This window comes from Impatiens glandulifera, chromosome 6 (assembly GCF_907164915.1).
Source record: "Impatiens glandulifera chromosome 6, dImpGla2.1, whole genome shotgun sequence".
In the NCBI taxonomy this organism is placed as follows: Eukaryota; Viridiplantae; Streptophyta; class Magnoliopsida; order Ericales; family Balsaminaceae; genus Impatiens; species Impatiens glandulifera.
In genome coordinates this window covers 54,247,044-54,265,458 of record NC_061867.1, presented here as the reverse complement: position 1 = coordinate 54,265,458, position 18,415 = coordinate 54,247,044, and the positions used below count along the sequence as shown (strand labels likewise).

The 18,415-nt window shown below is 31.3% G+C and overlaps 4 protein-coding genes across 4 annotated transcripts; 2 read left to right on the top strand and 2 right to left on the bottom strand.

Annotated features, from left to right (window-relative positions):
- Positions 1–568: 568 nt before the first annotated feature.
- Positions 569–1,546, top strand: LOC124943916 (probable carboxylesterase 9). The gene has a single exon (XM_047484373.1). The coding sequence runs from the start codon at positions 569–571 to the stop codon at positions 1,544–1,546; it is 978 nt and encodes a 325-aa protein (XP_047340329.1).
- Positions 1,547–2,598: 1,052 nt separating this feature from the next.
- LOC124941435 (polygalacturonate 4-alpha-galacturonosyltransferase-like) lies at positions 2,599–7,281 on the bottom strand. Its single transcript, XM_047481762.1, has 9 exons — positions 7,075–7,281; positions 6,834–6,992; positions 5,702–5,736; positions 5,477–5,632; positions 5,283–5,384; positions 4,859–5,193; positions 4,409–4,766; positions 3,258–3,845; positions 2,599–3,105 (listed from the first exon to the last, which is right to left on the bottom strand). Exons 2-9 carry the CDS (start codon positions 6,976–6,978, stop codon positions 2,830–2,832), a joined length of 1,995 nt encoding a protein of 664 aa, XP_047337718.1. The 5' UTR covers positions 6,979–6,992; positions 7,075–7,281; the 3' UTR covers positions 2,599–2,829.
- A 1,855-nt stretch (positions 7,282–9,136) lies between these two features.
- Positions 9,137–11,716, bottom strand: LOC124942260 (histone deacetylase complex subunit SAP18-like). The gene is made up of 6 exons (XM_047482725.1): positions 11,510–11,716; positions 11,058–11,090; positions 10,471–10,581; positions 10,249–10,344; positions 9,392–9,469; positions 9,137–9,307 (listed from the first exon to the last, which is right to left on the bottom strand). Exons 1-6 carry the CDS (start codon positions 11,624–11,626, stop codon positions 9,275–9,277), a joined length of 468 nt encoding a protein of 155 aa, XP_047338681.1. The 5' UTR covers positions 11,627–11,716; the 3' UTR covers positions 9,137–9,274.
- A 3,704-nt stretch (positions 11,717–15,420) lies between these two features.
- On the top strand, positions 15,421–18,008 carry LOC124942566 (agamous-like MADS-box protein MADS3). Its single transcript, XM_047483094.1, has 8 exons — positions 15,421–15,606; positions 16,248–16,323; positions 16,396–16,457; positions 16,546–16,645; positions 16,714–16,755; positions 17,535–17,597; positions 17,696–17,844; positions 17,918–18,008. The coding sequence occupies exons 1-8, from the start codon at positions 15,425–15,427 to the stop codon at positions 18,006–18,008; spliced, it is 765 nt and encodes a 254-aa protein (XP_047339050.1). The 5' UTR covers positions 15,421–15,424.
- Positions 18,009–18,415: the final 407 nt, after the last annotated feature.

The window sequence follows — 18,415 nt, the reverse complement described above, 5'->3', positions numbered from 1 at the left end:
CCTATTGCAAAATCCATATAATTTTCAGAAATTAACCAATGATGTTACATTAATATTCAAAATTTATAAAAGAAACAAAACTTATAATAAGAGTAAGACTATTGTTTGTTTCATTAAAATTCGAACAAGTTCTAGGAAACATAAAAAACTCGTTGAATCGATTTTCATGTACACTTAGACGAGAGAATCAAGAGATTAAGATGATTTAAGTAATGTTGAAAATAACCTAGTGGTGCATGCAAGATACTACACTAATTTTACAAACCACACAATCTTAAAATTATAAACTATAAACTCCTCTTCTAGTGTTTTTTTATTAATCTAAACTATACCACACACACAATCTTAAAATTATAGTAACAAACAAACAAAAAAAAAAGAAAATAAATGTTTTAATATGAAACAATATGGCCGTTACAATCTAATGATCAAGAATGAACCCTAAACCTATTCTTCCTCACAAACCAACAACTTTCACAATCCCACTCCCATAAAACTAAAAAACCAATAACAAACACAAACTCATTTATCCTTCCCCCATCATCATCATCATCAAACCAAACCAAAAATGTCGAAATTCAATGCATACGAAGCCCTAAAAATCCTCCCAAATCCAGACGGCACCATAACCCGTCTAATCAAACTCCCCGAAGCACCCGCCACCGCCGACGTCCAAACCCCGGGCCAATCCGCCATCAGCAAAGACGTAATCTTAAACGACCAAACAAAAACATGGGCACGTGTCTATCTCCCCGTCAAACTACCCTCAAACGATCAATCCGTCGCCAAACTTCCAATCGTAATCTACTTCCACGGCGGCGGTTGGATCGATTTCTCCTCAAACAGCGCCATAATCCACCACACATGCAACAATCTAACCGCAGAAATCCCAGCTTTAGTCGTCTCCGTCGCATACCGTCTCGCCCCTGAAAACCGTCTCCCCGCTCAATACGACGACGCCTCCGACGCCCTTCTCTGGGTCAAAAACCAATTCATACCCACATCCGATGACGGCGCCGCGGGTGGCGGCGACTGGTTAAGAGAGTTCGGGGACGTCACTAGATGTTACTTATACGGTGTTAGTAACGGTGGAAACATAGTTTTCAACGAAGCGTTACGAGCAATGGATATTGATCTAAGCCCATTGAAGATTGCTGGGTTAATAATGAATCAACCGATGTTTGGTGGTGAGGAAAGGACTAAATCGGAGTTGAAATGGGCTACTGATGAATTACTTCCATTGCCGGCGGTTGATTTGTATTGGGAATTGGCATTGCCGCCGGGGACGAATAGGAATCATAGGTATTCGAATCCGATGGTGGATGGACCTCATAAAGAGAAGATGAAATCGATTGGGAGGTGTTTGGTGATTGGATTTGATGGAGATGGTATGATTGATCGACAACAGGATCTGGTTCAAATGCTTGTTCTTAATGGTGTTCCTGTTGAAGCAAGATTTGATGATTTTGGGTTTCATGGTATTGATATGGTTGATCCTCGTCGTAATGCTGCTGTTACTAAGTTTATTAAGGATTTTATTATTTAGATTTTGTTTTGTTTGTTGTTTATTAGTTTTTTTTATATATATATGCAAATGAGAAGATTTTGATTTTATTTTATTGAATATAAGTTTTAATTTGCAAGTTGAGAGATGAAATGAATTCATATTTGTTGTGTGTGTATTTTTTTATATGAGAAATTGATTAACGTTATTTAATTTAATAAGATAAAAAATAATTGTCCAATTTGTCAAATTTGGGTCAATTGAGATATTAAATATCTTCTTTTTATGCTTTACAATTTGGGGTTATTAGTGTTTACATTATTTTTAACGGTTTTAGTTGAAATTTATAAATAAATAAAATAACTATTTCATTAGTTTAATCACTGAATTTTATCGATATTAATGTTTTTACTACTGAATTTATGGGCGATTTGTTCTGTTATGGACGATTTTTTTTTTTTTTTGTTAATCATGATATTATTTTTTCTATTCCGATTTCAACCCGATTATAGTAAACACAATTAAATATATAACATAATCAATCTATTTATTTATTCTTTATATTTTATTAAAAAAAATAAATTTATTTTTTTTTAATAATATGAATTCAAATATTTATAGAGTTGACTATGAGAAGAAATAATGTGCCCTCACACTTTATCATTTTTCGAGTCAGTGATGTGATTCCCTCTCCCAAATTTTCCCTATCACTACTCATATAATATTAAAAAATTTGTTTATAAAATTTTAAAAAAGTTTTTTTTTTTAAATATATGATATAAAGATACCCACAGAAATTCGTTGAAACAGAACGAGACAAGAATAATATAAAAAATAATACCCGAAATAGAATGGAACAGAAATATAAACACACTTATGAACCCCGATTATCAGTAAAATCTTTCTTTTAATCTAAATATTGTTTCATTTTTTAACATGAAAAATTAATTAAATAAAGGAAATAAAACCTTGTAGTTAAAAGATGAACAAAAATTTGAAATGACTTTTGTGATAGATAGTTAGTTACCTACTATATATCACAATTCAAGGTAAATTCAATTTAGTTAATATAACCATTTCGAGCTTGAAATAGCAATAAAAAGAATATGAAGAAGATAATCTATTTGATTCCAAATGGAAGGCCAAACCTAGTAGAACACACAAGAAGTTATAATAATACTAATAATAATAAGTTTTCGTATAAATTCATCACAATGATCGATGGAACTACAAGTGTTTTTAAACTGTTCTCCTATTCATCGTCAAAAGAAAGAATAAACAAATGCCATTGGAAGCAAAAGTTACCAACCCGCATTTTTTGTTTTTCACTCGCTGAGTTTGCAGCCTCGGATATAGGGGTGATCAAACTTAATGTACTTAGTCCAATAGGATCGATACTTGCTCATAGCCAACTCTAGCCACGGTTTCATATTCCCATTGTAATGTACAACAGCCGCGTTCTCTATCTCAGACTTGTCAATGCTCGGATTATAACCCAAACCGAGCACGTGCCATGTTTTCTCAAGCGGATGTGTTAGACCATAAAATGTTATTAGCCCTGGTGGCAATGTCCCAAGCTTCCACAGTACACGATCTTCGTTCTACCCAACCACAACAAAAAGAAATTTGTTCAAAAACTAAACTTAGTCCTTGTTTTGTATATGGGTTATTCGAGATTCAATAACCTAGATAAAGCATATAAGTGTTTTCAAATGGGCGAAATAATATAAGAAGAAATTCAAAGGAAACTTACCATATTCTGCCACTTGTGATAAATACCGGTTATATCCTTCTTCTTCCATTCAACAAGATCAAACATATTCATTCCATAAGCCCACCCACAAGCATTAGGATCAAAATGTCTGGCGATATGAGGGTTCGAGAAGTTAAGATACTTGTCAAACCGATGAAAGCTTTGACCACATGTCTCCACTGCACCATTCACCTTCCCATGGAGGTTTACAGACCACAATCCGGTTATGTCCTTCTGCACTACAATATCGTCGTCCAAGAATAATATCTTGTCCAACTTCGGATATACTTGAGGAAGGTAAAATCTCAAGTGGTTTAACATAGAAAGATACTTAGGGTTTCTGTACTTCAGATTTGATGAGCCGGCAGAGAGAGTCGTGTGATGGTCAGCTTTGAAATAGTATTCTTTCATCGCTGCTGATTCAAGCTGTCTTAGAACAGGGCAATACGATGAATTCAGCCATTTGAATTCGTCCACATTCTCTACGTGTATGGTTGCCTTTCGAGGTGGATTCAACAGAAACCACATGTTCATTGCTCCGAAATTCAGTTTATCTGTAACAAGATGAAAGACATGCTTCTCTGGCTCCTGCGATGTATAAAAAAACATTAAATATCAAGGACATTTTAGTCATTCTACAAACATTTTACATCAGACAAGATTTTTCTGAAAAACTTTGAGGTGCCAAAAAGCTAACTAATCAAGAAACTAGGATTTTATCAAAATAAACAATTATTCCATCATCAACTAAAATATTATGGGTTTATTCTTTATAACATTTAAAATTATTAAAAACTAATTAACTTTTTCATCAAACAAGATTTTTACAGAAGAAAATCAGAAAAACAAAGCAGATCAATCAAGCCCTAGGCCTATATCAACATAGGACATATTAAAAACAATAACCAGCATAGGAGAAGATATGAACATAAAACATGTTAAGGAAATGCAAGATGACAAATAAGCCAACACTTTAAGGTGATCTGTTCTCTAAAACCTTGAAAAAAAACACCCACAAAAAAGGACATTTATTTTCTAAAAAGTATCCTACCCAAAAACAATAACAAGTGCGAATGACTATATCAGCAACAGTTTATAAATAAATATATAGAGCAGACAAGTAAGACAGCACTTGCATATGAACTCATTACCTTAGCATTCGTGATGGTGGAGTTGACAACAACAGAAGCGGCCAATACATTGTCGGAGAAAAGAGCATAATGGTAAAGTTTAGGGTTTTCGAGATTCTCACTTCTAGGAAACTCCCTTTTCTCTTGAGGTAATAGGTAGTAATCAATGGTTAACCGCATAGACAAGCAATGAACTCCATTAGGAACAGTCTTGGCCGCTAGTTGGCTAAGAAATGTGCTTTGTTTCTTCAAACTTCTAACTTGTTCATCTGCTGATTGAAGCATTGATCTCAACTTTCCAGTCACAAGCTGACAATCATATAATGCTGTCCTAGCTTTTGACAGTACACTACCCATAGTTTTGATTTTCTCAGGTGCACTGCAGATTTTATTAACAACAAAAAGAAATTTTATAATGAACAATTTTACAATTGACTGCATTGAGAGCTTGAGACTCACTATCGACATTACCTGCGTGGCAAGTCAGCATCGGCAGTTACATCTCCTAACGTACGCTGACTCTCTTTAAGTCGATTTTTAAGTTCAGAGGCTAAGTCAGTCTTATTCTTCAAATTCGCAATGCTAATATAAACCCTAGCCATAATCATCTGATCACGAATCAACCGCACATTCGAATCAGGGTTCTCATTGTCATTTTCTCTCCTCCATATGCTGTACTTCCCTAGAACCGCCGAGTCAACAGATTTGGAACGTTCAATAGCTGCATTTTCGAGTTTTATAATCACTTCATCGTCTTGTTTTACCAAGTCAGAAGCACGCTTTTCACGCCTTTTTTCTCGCATTTGCTGAAATAAGAAGACAAAAGTAAACAGAAATTTATTTAAAAAATCATCATGATTGACAAAAAATTGTACATAGATTAATGAATTATTACCCTTCGTGCTAGTGTTGCTGGAGAATCATCAATAAGCGGAGGAGGATCTTTTTTTGCAGTAAGTGTTTCTGGTTTGATCTTTGGATCATCATCTTGGCTTGTCTTGATCCAAAAGGAATCAAAAGGAAGTTTGTCAAATTTACAGCATGAATTATACTCCCGAGCCATATATATGTAGTGATAAGTTTTCTCACCTTGTTGCTTGATGAAACAAAAAATTTGCTTTTCCTGAAAGCGTCGAGACTATGAGGGCCCAAGTCATTTGTGTTGGCCTTTATCACATCAATGACCTCTTTAGAGAAAAGAGATTTCAAATGTTTTAAAGCTAACTTTTCTCTCCAATGTATGTCCTGCGTATTTAAAAAAAAAATTAACTTGCTGTCAATGAAGAAATTGAGGTTACAAACGAACAAGGTTACCTGTTTAGTATTATCTATAACATCAGATGAGAGACCTGCAAAAAACAACAAAAAATTAGGCCTCATTTGAAAACACTTATGTATGGATTTGTATCTGAATCAAGTATATAAATGTTTGGAAACTAAACTTAGTAAGAGATGCAAAATTTATTCATAGTTTTGTATATGGATCCAAATCTAGATACAAAAGATTCTAAATGGGAAGGGCTCATGAAATAACTGTAAATATAGTAAAATGACATGGCAGTCATCTCTTCTTATCTTTAAACCCTAGATTTCTAGTTACTTTGCAACACAATCCTTGGCTCCTCTAATCGAAAATGAATACAATCCCACTACTTATTAGCTTCAGAAACAACTATCTAATACTATCAATTATCTAAAACATCAGATGAGAGACCTGCAAAAACAACAAAAAATTACAAAAAAAAGGTACTCACAACATTGACCTCATTTGAAAACACTTCTTATGTATTCTTTATTTCATATAAATGTTTGGAAACTAAACTTAAGTAAGAGATACGGAATTTATTCATAGTTTTGTATATCGAACCAGATCTAGATATAAAAACAGATTCTAAATGGGAAGGGCTCAGTATATGACTGTAATTAGTTATATCTTGAATGAAAAGTAAATTGGCAGTCTTTTGACATTTATCTCTTCTTATCTTTAAACCCTAGATTTCTAGTTACTTTGAAACACAATCCTTGTCTCCTCTAATTGTAAATGAATACAATCCCACTACTTATTAGCTTCAGAAACAATTGTCTTAATACTATCAATTATCAAAAACAACAAAAAAAAGGGGTATTCACAACAATGGCCTCATTTGAAAACACTTCTTATGTAAGAGATGCGGAATTTATTCATAGTTTTGTATATGGATCCAGATCAAGATACAAAAACAGATATGACTGTAAATATAGTAAAATGACATGATTGTAATTATTCATCTCTTCTTACTTATCTTTAACGACTTCTTCTCTATCAAAACCCTAGACTAGGATGAAAACAATTGTTCTTATCAAAATATAAGCAGTTTCAATATCCAATTGGCATAATCCTAATCTTATGTTCGTTCATAAATATTAACCTAATTAAAAAACTGAATCATATAATTTCAACACTAACCGTAATTTGAATCGGTATTTAAGCGACCTCTTCCAATAAAGAATATCAACGGAGCAAGCACCAAGAAAAAGAGAAAAATGACAATCGGAAAGCAAGATCCAGCGCCTTTGCCTCGGTTAATCGAAGAGCCTCTCTTCAACGCCATTACCTGTTAGAAACCTGAATACAAAAACGCAATCGCATTAAGAATTAAAACAAAACAAATGTGCGAGAGAGAGAGAGAGAGAGAGAGATGACTAACGATGAATGAATCGCGTTGCTAGATGAAATCCATTGGCGAGCATCAGAAATCCGACGAATCCGATTCCGATTCCGTGCAAGGCAATGTAGTATTGTATGAATGTATGAATGAATGTATATACAGAATCTTACAAGAATCGTGATGGTGATTGTGAAGATGACAGTAGTGTAGAGTGAGAGATCTAAGCCCCGATCTGGAGATTTCTTCTTCTCTTTCACGTCAAAAAGTAAGATCCAAGAATTTAACACGACGTCGTATCACCAAACTAGGCACAAGCTTCTTTCAATAGTGGTTGCAATTTTTTAAACATTAACCTAAACTATTTAGTTTGGATGAGATTACACTAAAAAATGACTTATTTGAAAAAAGTGTCGGCGCATACACGATTTTGTTCATGTCGCAAGACGCAACCGGCATTCGCGAGACGCACCGACATTCGCGAGACGAAATTTTTTAAAAATAAAATAAAAATAATCGTCTCGCGAATGCCAGTTGCGTCTCGCAACGGGGGCATTTTCGTCCAAAAAAATAAAAGTGTCACCAACGTTTTTTTTTATGCGCCGGCACTTTTTACAAATACACTAATCTTTAGTGTCATTTGCTCCAATTTCCCGTTTATTTGTAATTTTTCGTATTTGACCCGATTTATATAATTTAACTCGAAAGTAAAAATAAAATGAGTAATTAGTAAAATGAAATTTTACAAAACTCAACTAAATAAACTTGTATTCAGATATATTCAGATTATTTTAAGTTCGAATCCAAAAAATCACATTCATTCAAAATTATTTGATTTGTTAATATATATTTTGATATAATAAAAAATAATTTAATAAAATCCGAATATAGAATTTATTTAAATAATAGAAGTAGGGGTGGCCAAAAAAACCGATCGGAAAGACTTGATCCGTTGATCCGGCCGATTCGATCCGAAAAAATCCGTATCCGATGGATCGGATTCGGATATCGATCCGATATTTTTACCAGATTTTCGGATCGAATACGGATCGGGCAAAAAAGATTTCGGATATCCGAAGCCGATCCGGTGATTTTAAAAGTGTATTAAATAAACAAACCCAAACAAAAATATTATTAAATAAATACAAACCTAACAAAAAAATCTCTCTCTACTTATATTTTCCTTCCGGTTTCTTTTTAAAAATCCAAATAAAAATATTATTAAACAATTACAAAAACTAAACAAAAATCTATCTCTTCCTTTCTTCTCTTTACAAACCCAAACAAAAATACAATTTTTTTTTATTTCTTATGTTTTCTCCCATTTTCCTTTACAAACCCACGAACCAAACAAAAATATGTCTCTTTCATTTATTTTTCTTCTCAATTCCCTTTAAATTTGTTTGTGAATCTGTTCTCAAATCGTTATTATTCATAACTGAAATCCTTAATATAACAATTTCAATTTTCTAGCATATGAAAAAAAATTAAAAATATAAAAAAAAATCGGATCAGAGGGTATTCGGCTGGCCGATCCGATCCGGTATTTTTGGATCGACAATTTTAAAAAAAATAGAGGCGGATATCCGATCCGAAATACCGAATCGTATCCGATCGGTAGGTTTGACCACCCCTAAATAGAACTAATTCTCACTCAACTTTTATAAATATATCATTTTATTTTAAAATTAATTTATAATAATGTATTTTATATGAATAATTCAATAATATAAAATTTAATATTTAAAAAATATTAAGCAAACTCAATATACATTTAATCACCATATATATAATATAACCACTTAGTCTATATAAAAATATATAAAGATAAAAAAAATTGAATTATCTAAATATAAGTACTTCATATTTGAATTGAATTATCTAAATTGAATATATTAAATTATATAATTTGATATATTAAATAAAAAACTAATAAAATAAATACTAATATTTTTTTTTTAATTTGTATATTAAGACTTCTATCCAATTCAATAACAATGAAAGATTTTCTTTGATCATCTACTTTAACAAATCTATAGCCTATTTGAAATGGCATCCAAATTGTGATCGATGTTTCGTATTGAGATAGAACTTGCGAAACTTCTAAAGTTCAACCCATTTTCACATGCATACTGGTATCCGAAAGAGAAGAGAAAATAACAGAAATACAGTGTTTTTGTTTTACAAACATTTAAGTCGAAAATGAAGTAGTCTTGTGAATACATACTCTCTGAAATAGCGGTTACTGAATAGCCACGTCCAAATAATCTCCAATCTGCGGTTCGAAACAAAAGATAAGAAGCAATAATAATAACACAAATGAATGAATGAAAAATGGCATTTTGTGTATATTTTGTACCTGGAAACCAAGGTCACCTAATGCCTTGCTACCATTATCAGGTCTCCTTACATTTGGATATGAATGAGTCCTCCCAACCTGTTAACAGTTTATATATTCAATCCAAATCTAGACTAAGATCGAAATCTCTTTTTATTTTTTATTTTTGTGACCCGGGTTTGTTCCTCATAAGGTAAGACCCTTTACCACTTTCTAAAATGAGCATAATGCATTAAAGTGGGAATTTTAAGACCAATGAATGGTTCCGATAACTTGTGAATGAAAATCAATCCTCTTTTCCATGGATCAATGTGTGGAAGAACAAACCGCCCTACTAAGAGGAGAAACAAGTAGATGTTAGCCCTATCATCTACTTCTTTGTTTCGGTTTTTGTTTTTTCTTTCCAATCAAGGTTTATTATCTGGAGGAGCCTAGCACGGCCCCAAATTAGATCAAAGAGTTTTTATCTACCATCTACTTCTCGCATGTTCCAATATCATTTGGCAAGATTAAAGGAATTTTGATGGGAAGGCTTTTGGCGTGATTAGAATAATCTTATCACAAATGATCCAACCGTAAATGCAATCTTCGCATTAATTGTTGATAATGAAAACTGAAAAGATTCTCAATTTTCAAAAAAAAATGAAGGATTTTTCTTTAGTTATTGTAGACGACATCCATCATCCATAAGCTAGGGGTTGGATGGATATTTTGTCTTTGACTACCCATTTGTATAGCATTTTTAAGTTCTTTTTGACAAGAGAGACACCTTTTTGTGCTCTCCTTTAGTGACAATATTTTCTTTTACATTTTTCAAAAAAAAGTTGGCAATTTACAATGAATGGGTGAGGGATAAAAGAGGAAAAGAAAGAAAGAACCTCTTTGACCACAAAACGCCCATGTTTATCTGGATAAACAAAGGCGAATGACAGATTAGCTTCTCTTTTTCTTGCCTCGGGTGCTACCTCTTTGACCTGAAACAAATCCCAATCAAGAACTGTAAGTGGATATCAATCAGATGTTGTTAGCAATGTAGATGTTTAGACTTTTTTGAAAATGAGAACTGTGAATTAAGTTCTTGCAAAAAAAAAAAGAATTACCAAGTCGGTTAACTCGCGAAGGGTGGCATCCTTCCATGTATATATCTGCACTTCATCTTTTGGCTCTTTGCCTCTCACAGCGAAATCTTCATCACTGTGATGACTTCCAGTCTATAAAAAGATTAATAAATCCCGTGTTTGTATCATTACAATGGGCATCAAATCAATCACATAGTGTAATCTTTTCTGATTGAATCAGTTATCATTTTATCATCATTTCAAACCAGATTAAACTTTCATCTCAAAAGCCATCAGCTATTCAGAGATAAACAGAGCATGCCGAATGAATAAAAATGATAAGTATGGATCATTACAATGGGCATCAATCAAGCACATAATGTAATCTTTACTGATAGAATCAGTATCATTTCATCATCATTTCAAACGAGATTAAACTTTCTTCTCAAAAGCCATCGGTTATTCAGAGATAAAATACAATGGAAACCTATTAAATCTTGTCAAGGAATCAAAACTACCAGCAAGTATGACATCAAGAAATGAATAGTTCTTATTACGAAAGCTCAAATCTTGCGAAGGAATCAAAACTACAAGCAAGTATGACATCAAGAAACGAACAATGTTCATACCTTTGTAAAAACTCGAAGCAACAAAGGACAAGTCTGCATAAGAGAAAAATCAGAGATATTTCATTAGATAAACCAACATTTACTTCAGTTAAAGAATGATCAATAGATGTATTAAGGAGGTTCATACTAGGGACCAGTTGAATGGACACAATTAAAGCAGATAAAGCATCAAAATCACGATAATGACTTGAAAGAGGAAATTGCTACATTTCTTTTCCTCATAAACTCTGAAAGGAATCAATTCATTGATACAGCAATTTGATCAATAGAAGAATACTTTCACGAGAGAACTAAAAATGGAAATCGTAATTTTCAGAAAATGCTCCAAACCCTAGAAATTTCTAACCAATACGAATAAACCCTAGGAATCTCTACCTTAAACTCTAGGATACAGAATTCGTGATATGCAAATATAAAGAGACACGCAGCGAGAAAGGGAGTGAATGAAGAACCTTCTCACGATCAACAGGTTCAAAACGAGGACCGCCTCTTGCTGGTGGACCGGGAGGACCTCTAGATGGTTGATATGGTCTACCTTGTCTTCTTTGAGGTTCTCCGACGCCGGCCATTGATCAGTTTTCCGGCTTCTTCTTCACTGTTTTCCGGCGACTTCTTCTTCTTCCTCACTCGGCCGTCTGAAAATTGGATTATGGACTACTGTGAAATATGGACCTAAACCGTGTATGTACCGCCCGAAAAGTTCGGGTAAGAATGTTGAATGGGTTAAACCCGTTAATAATACCCGAACCATGATTTTATTTATTAGTTAATTTTGGGAATAAATTATTTCAAGACTTTGAATTACACCATCACTAAATACTAAATGATATTTCTTCTAATAAAATTTTTATCTTGACCTTTTTTATATGTTTTTTTTTATAAAATTGTGTAATTTGTTACAATAAATATGAAAAATAAATTAATTTGTTGGATCATATGGTAAATATTAAATTAAAAATTATGCGAAAAAATTGAATAAAATATTGCAACTTACATTTTAAACCGCTACACTAAACATTTTATGTTTAAAAAAAAAAATCGGTAAATTTAACTAAAATATATATATTTTTTTCTTTTGTTAAATGAGTTGTCGCGAGAAGGTGGGCTGACCTAGCTCTGGGGCTTCTTAGGCTTACCTCAGGACTGACCTTAATTCTTACTAAAACGTTATGATTTAAATGATCGGAAATCAAAATCCTTAATTTGCTTGATAATTAAATTAATAACATGAATATTATTTATATATTTATAAATGTAATATAAATAATAAGTTAACAATCAAAATCCTTAATTTGCTTGATAATTAAATTAATAACATGAATATTATTTATATATTTATAAATGTAATATAAATAATAAGTTAACCGGCGTTTGAAACCGTTAAGGTAAAATCTTGTTATACACAATAAGAGGTCTCAAATTGTGAGGTAAAAAGGAAATTTCGAAATTTTAATTTGCCATAAAAAAAACTCAATTTAACAATTCAACACAAAAAAAAATATTATTAATATGTTGTTGGTATATTTATAATATTTAATTAACTTGTTTGAGATGGGGGTTAATTTTTATCTAAAAGAAGATATGAGGTTATTTTTTTTTTTGAACCCTAACATAACATGATAGTCCAAATGAAAAAAATCCTTGCTTACAAAAAAAAAATGGCTGGATCGATTTCCTTCAAATTCGTTGAAGGGTTAAATTAAACTATCATTAAAAAAAACTAATTATTACAAAAATATGACATGAATTAATTAAATGCATAAAAAAATAGTTAACTTAGAAATATTTGAGACTAATTTATTTGTTCGATCTATGAGCTCGATAAACTTTTGGATAACGTGTTTGTATTTTTTTTTTTTTTATGTTTTATGATTTATTTTCATGTCATTTTTATCGTCATGTTTAAAGAATTATTATAATTTTTAATATAAATGAAAAATTTAAAACAAAATTAATTTGATATATCAAAAAAAATATATTAGTAATTAAATTAGAATAAAGTTAAGTGTGAACGAGAATATTAATACTCAAACAAAGTTAAAGGATATATAATACTAATTAAGTTGCTTTTTTCTTAAAAAAGAAATTCACATAATACAGAGAGACAATTTAATAATGGAAATAGTGCATTAATATGCCTTCACATCCATCAAAAACAAAATTCAAAATGGACATCCTAACAACCACATCTCTTAAGCATTTGATGACTCAATTCATAGAATTATATTCTACATCTATCATACAAATGCATTTTGAAAGTGATATAATTATTGATAGTTTTTCCTCGGTTTTATTATCGTATCCATGATTATTACATTAAAGATTAGTTGTTGTACGCTTATTATGTTAGCACAATTTCATCTAAAAAATAACTAAACAAATTTTAAATTTGTTCTTTTTTATTTAAAAAACTAGCACAATTTCATAGTAATGACCTCAAATTTAAGACATTTAAATTTGTTCCTTAATCATACATATAATTATTAGGATTTCCACAAATGACAATTACCTGAGAAATAGACTATAAATCCAACTAATTTGTTATAGAGAAAATAGAGTATGTTAAGAATAAATCATATAAAATATTAAATGTTAAGATCAATGAACAACTAGTGTGCAACAACGATCAATTCTATAAACGCCCTAAACTAGGTACGTATCTATACACGTGAGAAAATAAACTACAAATATGTTTATAATCTATTAAGTTCACTCTTATAAGGAACTCTTATTTACTTTTACTGTGATTTCTCCTATACATTACATAGTTTTGTAACACATATACCACCACCGTAACTATTGCACCATTGCGTTTCAGAAAGATCAGGATAAAAAACCCTACTTTGTAAGAAAAATCAATTACTTGCTTTTATTTTCAAATTTGATCACTTGACTCTAGTATTGAATACATTGAAAATTTAAAATAAATGATATTGACATAATATTTTTCAATAAGGATCAATGAAAATCAATTACTCATTCGAATAAGGATCAATGAAAACCTTCTCTTTATAAGAAAAACAACAAAACATGTGGGATGCATGATTTGTTTGGTTTTAGGAGAATGAAAAGAAACAAACAAACCCTAAGTTACATCAACAGTCCCTTTCAAGGGTCGTGGGGTATTAAAGTTTAACTTACTACTGAAGGCAACTTTTCTTTGCAGTCTCCCCCATAGTCCAAGGTTGTTTTCACTCTGTAGTTTCAAGCCAGATCAGTGGGGGTCCAAGAACAAGAAGAGAATCATTTATAAAGAGAAAAAGTATAATTTATATATATATAACCCCTCCATTTCCTTTCCTTGTATTTTTCTAATCCTTTCATAAACTTTTCACGAAACAAACCGATAGCAAACTATGATATAAGTTGTGACAAGTTAAATCAAAATACTACAACCTCAATGAACAAATGAGACATCACAATGCATCAAGGACATAAATTACTAGCAACTTGTTAGGCCTGATACAAGAACATGAACACGAGCTCATTTATATGGGTATTTTGAGATTTTTTGATATTTTACTGTCTATCGTTTCACTGTTATTTTTATTCTCAAACCACTCATTTCATTATAAAAAAATATTGTAATAATTAAACCAATTAAAACCAAAATAACTTTTATCAAACAAGAATATTTGACAAAATCTCAAAAATCCTCAAATAACCGGGATGGATGTTCGCCGTAATTTAGAGCTGATTGAGTTTTCTTTGTGATCCATAGACTCATGACACTTTAGTAGAGCGTAGTAACTCGTCATGATTTCGTGTCTTTCACACTAATCATCTAAAAAATTCTTTGTGAATTGGGTTTGTAACTTGACCATCATTGTCAGAACTTATTATGCCTATTTGGTTCGATTTTCTTCCTGAGATAATTAGTGCAGATTTTGTGATATCAGATATTAACAAGTTAAAATGTTTTGTTTTGGTTATTATTGATTTGACCTAATATTGCATTTTCATTAAGAGTTTGTTTTATTCCATTTTTTTTATATAAATTCTTTCTCTATTGTATTATTATATATATTCTAACTTTTAAATCACTAATTTTATCAACTAAAATACCTTTAATTTATTTTTTAAAATATAAGAATACATCACATCATGTTATTAACAAATTAAAATTCAAATAACTTATCCACTAAAGTTTTTTTTTTACAAAACCCCATAAAAACCTCAAATAACCCATATGAAACAAACCCTAAGTGGGTGATTGTTCAAATTTTCACCATTTTCAAATAAAATGCATCAAGTTTAAAAAAGTAAAAATCAATGGTAACACTAACCAGGAGAGAAAGAATATAGACTTATAATATACATAAGAACAAGAAAGAGAGAGGAGAGAGATAGAGAGAGAAAGAGAAAGAATGGGAAGAGGAAGAGTAGAGTTGAAAAGGATAGAAAACAAGATCAATCGACAGGTGACGTTTTCAAAACGAAGAAATGGTTTGTTGAAGAAAGCTTATGAACTTTCTGTTCTTTGTGATGCCGAAGTTGGTCTTATCGTCTTCTCCAGTCGTGGAAAACTCTATGAATTTGGAAGCGCCGGGTAATTACAAATCTCTCTCCATCTCTCTCGATCTCTCTTTCATTATTATGGGTTGTCTCTGGCTTGATTGGCCGTACCTTGTCTTTCTTATGATTTGGTGTGTTTTCCAACCATGTTTGTTTTCAACATTTGTTTCTGTTTTTTCTGACTTAATTCTTACATCCAAATAGATCTAGGGTTTCCCATTCTTTCTCTCTTCTTTTCTTTTTCATGAAAAGATTAAACCTTGAACCGGTTTTTTTGAGTTAGATTTTCTCAATATAGATAAATGAAATGAATATAACATGAGATTGACCTCAAAATAAAGAAAGACATATATCTTAATTATTAATTATAAAGGATGTTAAAACAAATATCTAAAAAATAATTATCCTAGATCTTGCTCTTTCCTCCTTGGTTTTGTTTATTCTGATGTACTAAACAAATTAACATTAAATGGAATGAAATGAAACTAATTAAGCTTAAATCTTTACTTGTTACATATATTTATGATGTTTTTTTCTTGTTGATACTTTATGTTATGGTGATTAATAAACAAGTCCTAACCGAAATAAGCGAAACCTTTAGTTTGTAGTGTTTAATTAGTTTAGTTTATTTTATAAATTTCATTTAGTTCGGCATGCTCTTCTTTATATATGCAGTGTTTCCAAGACCATCGAAAGGTACCTACGTTGCTGTTATAACCCTCATGAAAACGTCGTTGAACGTGACACTCAGGTAATTTGTGAGTTTTTCATTGCATAATTATAAATTAAATATGTCGATGAATTATTTATTTTTGTGGAATAGAATTGGTTCCAAGAGGCGTCCAAATTAAAGACAAAGTATGAATCACTTTTGCGTACTCAAAGGTAATTAATTATTTAATATTTGTAACTATCCAATTTCCTTATAGTTTTTCTATCAATAGCATGAAATCGATTTTAATGAGTTTTTAAGGCATCTTCTTGGAGAGGATCTCGGACCACTCAGCGTGAAGGAGTTACAGAATCTCGAGAAGCAACTTGAAGGAGCGTTGTCCCAGACTCGCCAACGCAAGGTGTATGGTGGAACAATTATTTTCAAGTTTCAATTAAGGTTTTTCCTTAACAAGTTTTTCATTTGCAGACACAAATAATGTTGGAGCAAATGGAAGAGCTGAGGAGGAAGGTATAACTTTCAATCTCTTATATTTATATATTTTTCCTCCTTTTATTTATGAATATTTCTATTGTTAAATCACTAATGCACAATCACCCACATAAGGGAAATTGAACAAAAGGAAATTGAGTCTATAGCTATTCATTATAGGGAAAATGTGAGCCCTAGGTGGGAATTTATATAGTATGTCAAATGTTTTTTAGGTTAAGTTATGCATGAAAAACTTATAATCTATTATGTTCTTAAAAACTTCATTCTACATATGATTGAGGTTTCATAAGGACTTACAAGCTCGAATAAATCTCACTAAGGGTTAGACATGTGCTCTTTAGTCTACCTAGATTGTGGTAGCGAATGGAATGTTTTCATTATAGTCTTTCCAAGAAGAAGACTAATGATTTGTCCCTTGTCAATGATGACTCGATGATGAACCTTTATAGATGAACCAACCATAAACAACTCTAACCCTAGCTATCATCATCCTTTTTGGGAGAAAGGAAGATTCTTTCGATCTAATCAGTATTCTAACTATTTAAATAATATAAAGTAGGAGAACCAGGGTTCAAAACATTTTATCCCAATAGAATCGAGCTTGAAACACAATTCACTACTCTATAATGTATGACAAGAAAAACGAATAACACATTTTTTATAAATTGACTCTTGTATTAATAAAAATGAAAGATGAGAAAAAAAAAATCAAAGTAGATTACATAAAGTTATAGATAAACAAGAACATATATATGTTAATATTAAACCTTGTGATCTCAATATAATTTCATGGACAGGAACGCCATCTCGGGGATGTAAACAAGCAGTTGAAGATTAAGGTTTCGCTAGAAATGTCATCGGTAAATTATCTCATAACACACGAATTTCATCCGTTTGATAGATTATCGACAATCATTCTAAATCATCGTTTTCTTTCTTTTTACGATAAAAGTTTCAGCTTGGCGAGACAGATCATGATCAAGATCTTAGAGCCCTCCCATGTTCATGGAACCTTGACCCATCTGCAGCTGGTTCCAGCAGTTTCACTCATCATGTTCTTCAATCCAATCCCATGGATTGTGAAATGGAGCCTGTTCTTCAAATAGGGTAATTGATTAATCTCTTTTCACTCTTTAATTTCTCTATAATTATAGCTTTTTTTTTATAAAAAAAAAAACAGGTACAATCACTATGTTACTGGGGAAGGATCATCTGTTCCAAGGAGCTTAACTGCTGAGACTGCTGATATTGTTCAAGGTTGGGTTCTTTGAATAAACCCTAACTACTTTATAATTAAATTTGGACATATATATACTTATTAAATATGGTTGATTGTGATATCCCTATCATGGGTATAATTAATTAATTTCTAATTGATGTTAAGATGATAATTCAGCATAATGTGGGATGCATATTTATGGAACATTTTATCTTATAATTAATATGATAATTATGATGTTATATATCACATTTCCTTTATATTTGGAATATATATTTGAATTCATATCAAATGATAAATAGAAAAAAAAATGTTTGGAATTAAAATTGGAGTACTTGTATCTAACTTATAAGTCTGCTAGATTTTATTTATTTGTTTGTTTAAAAGTATATATATATATATATATATATATATATAAGCCCAATTTAAAAATTTTGTTCAGGGCAAAAATAATGTTTA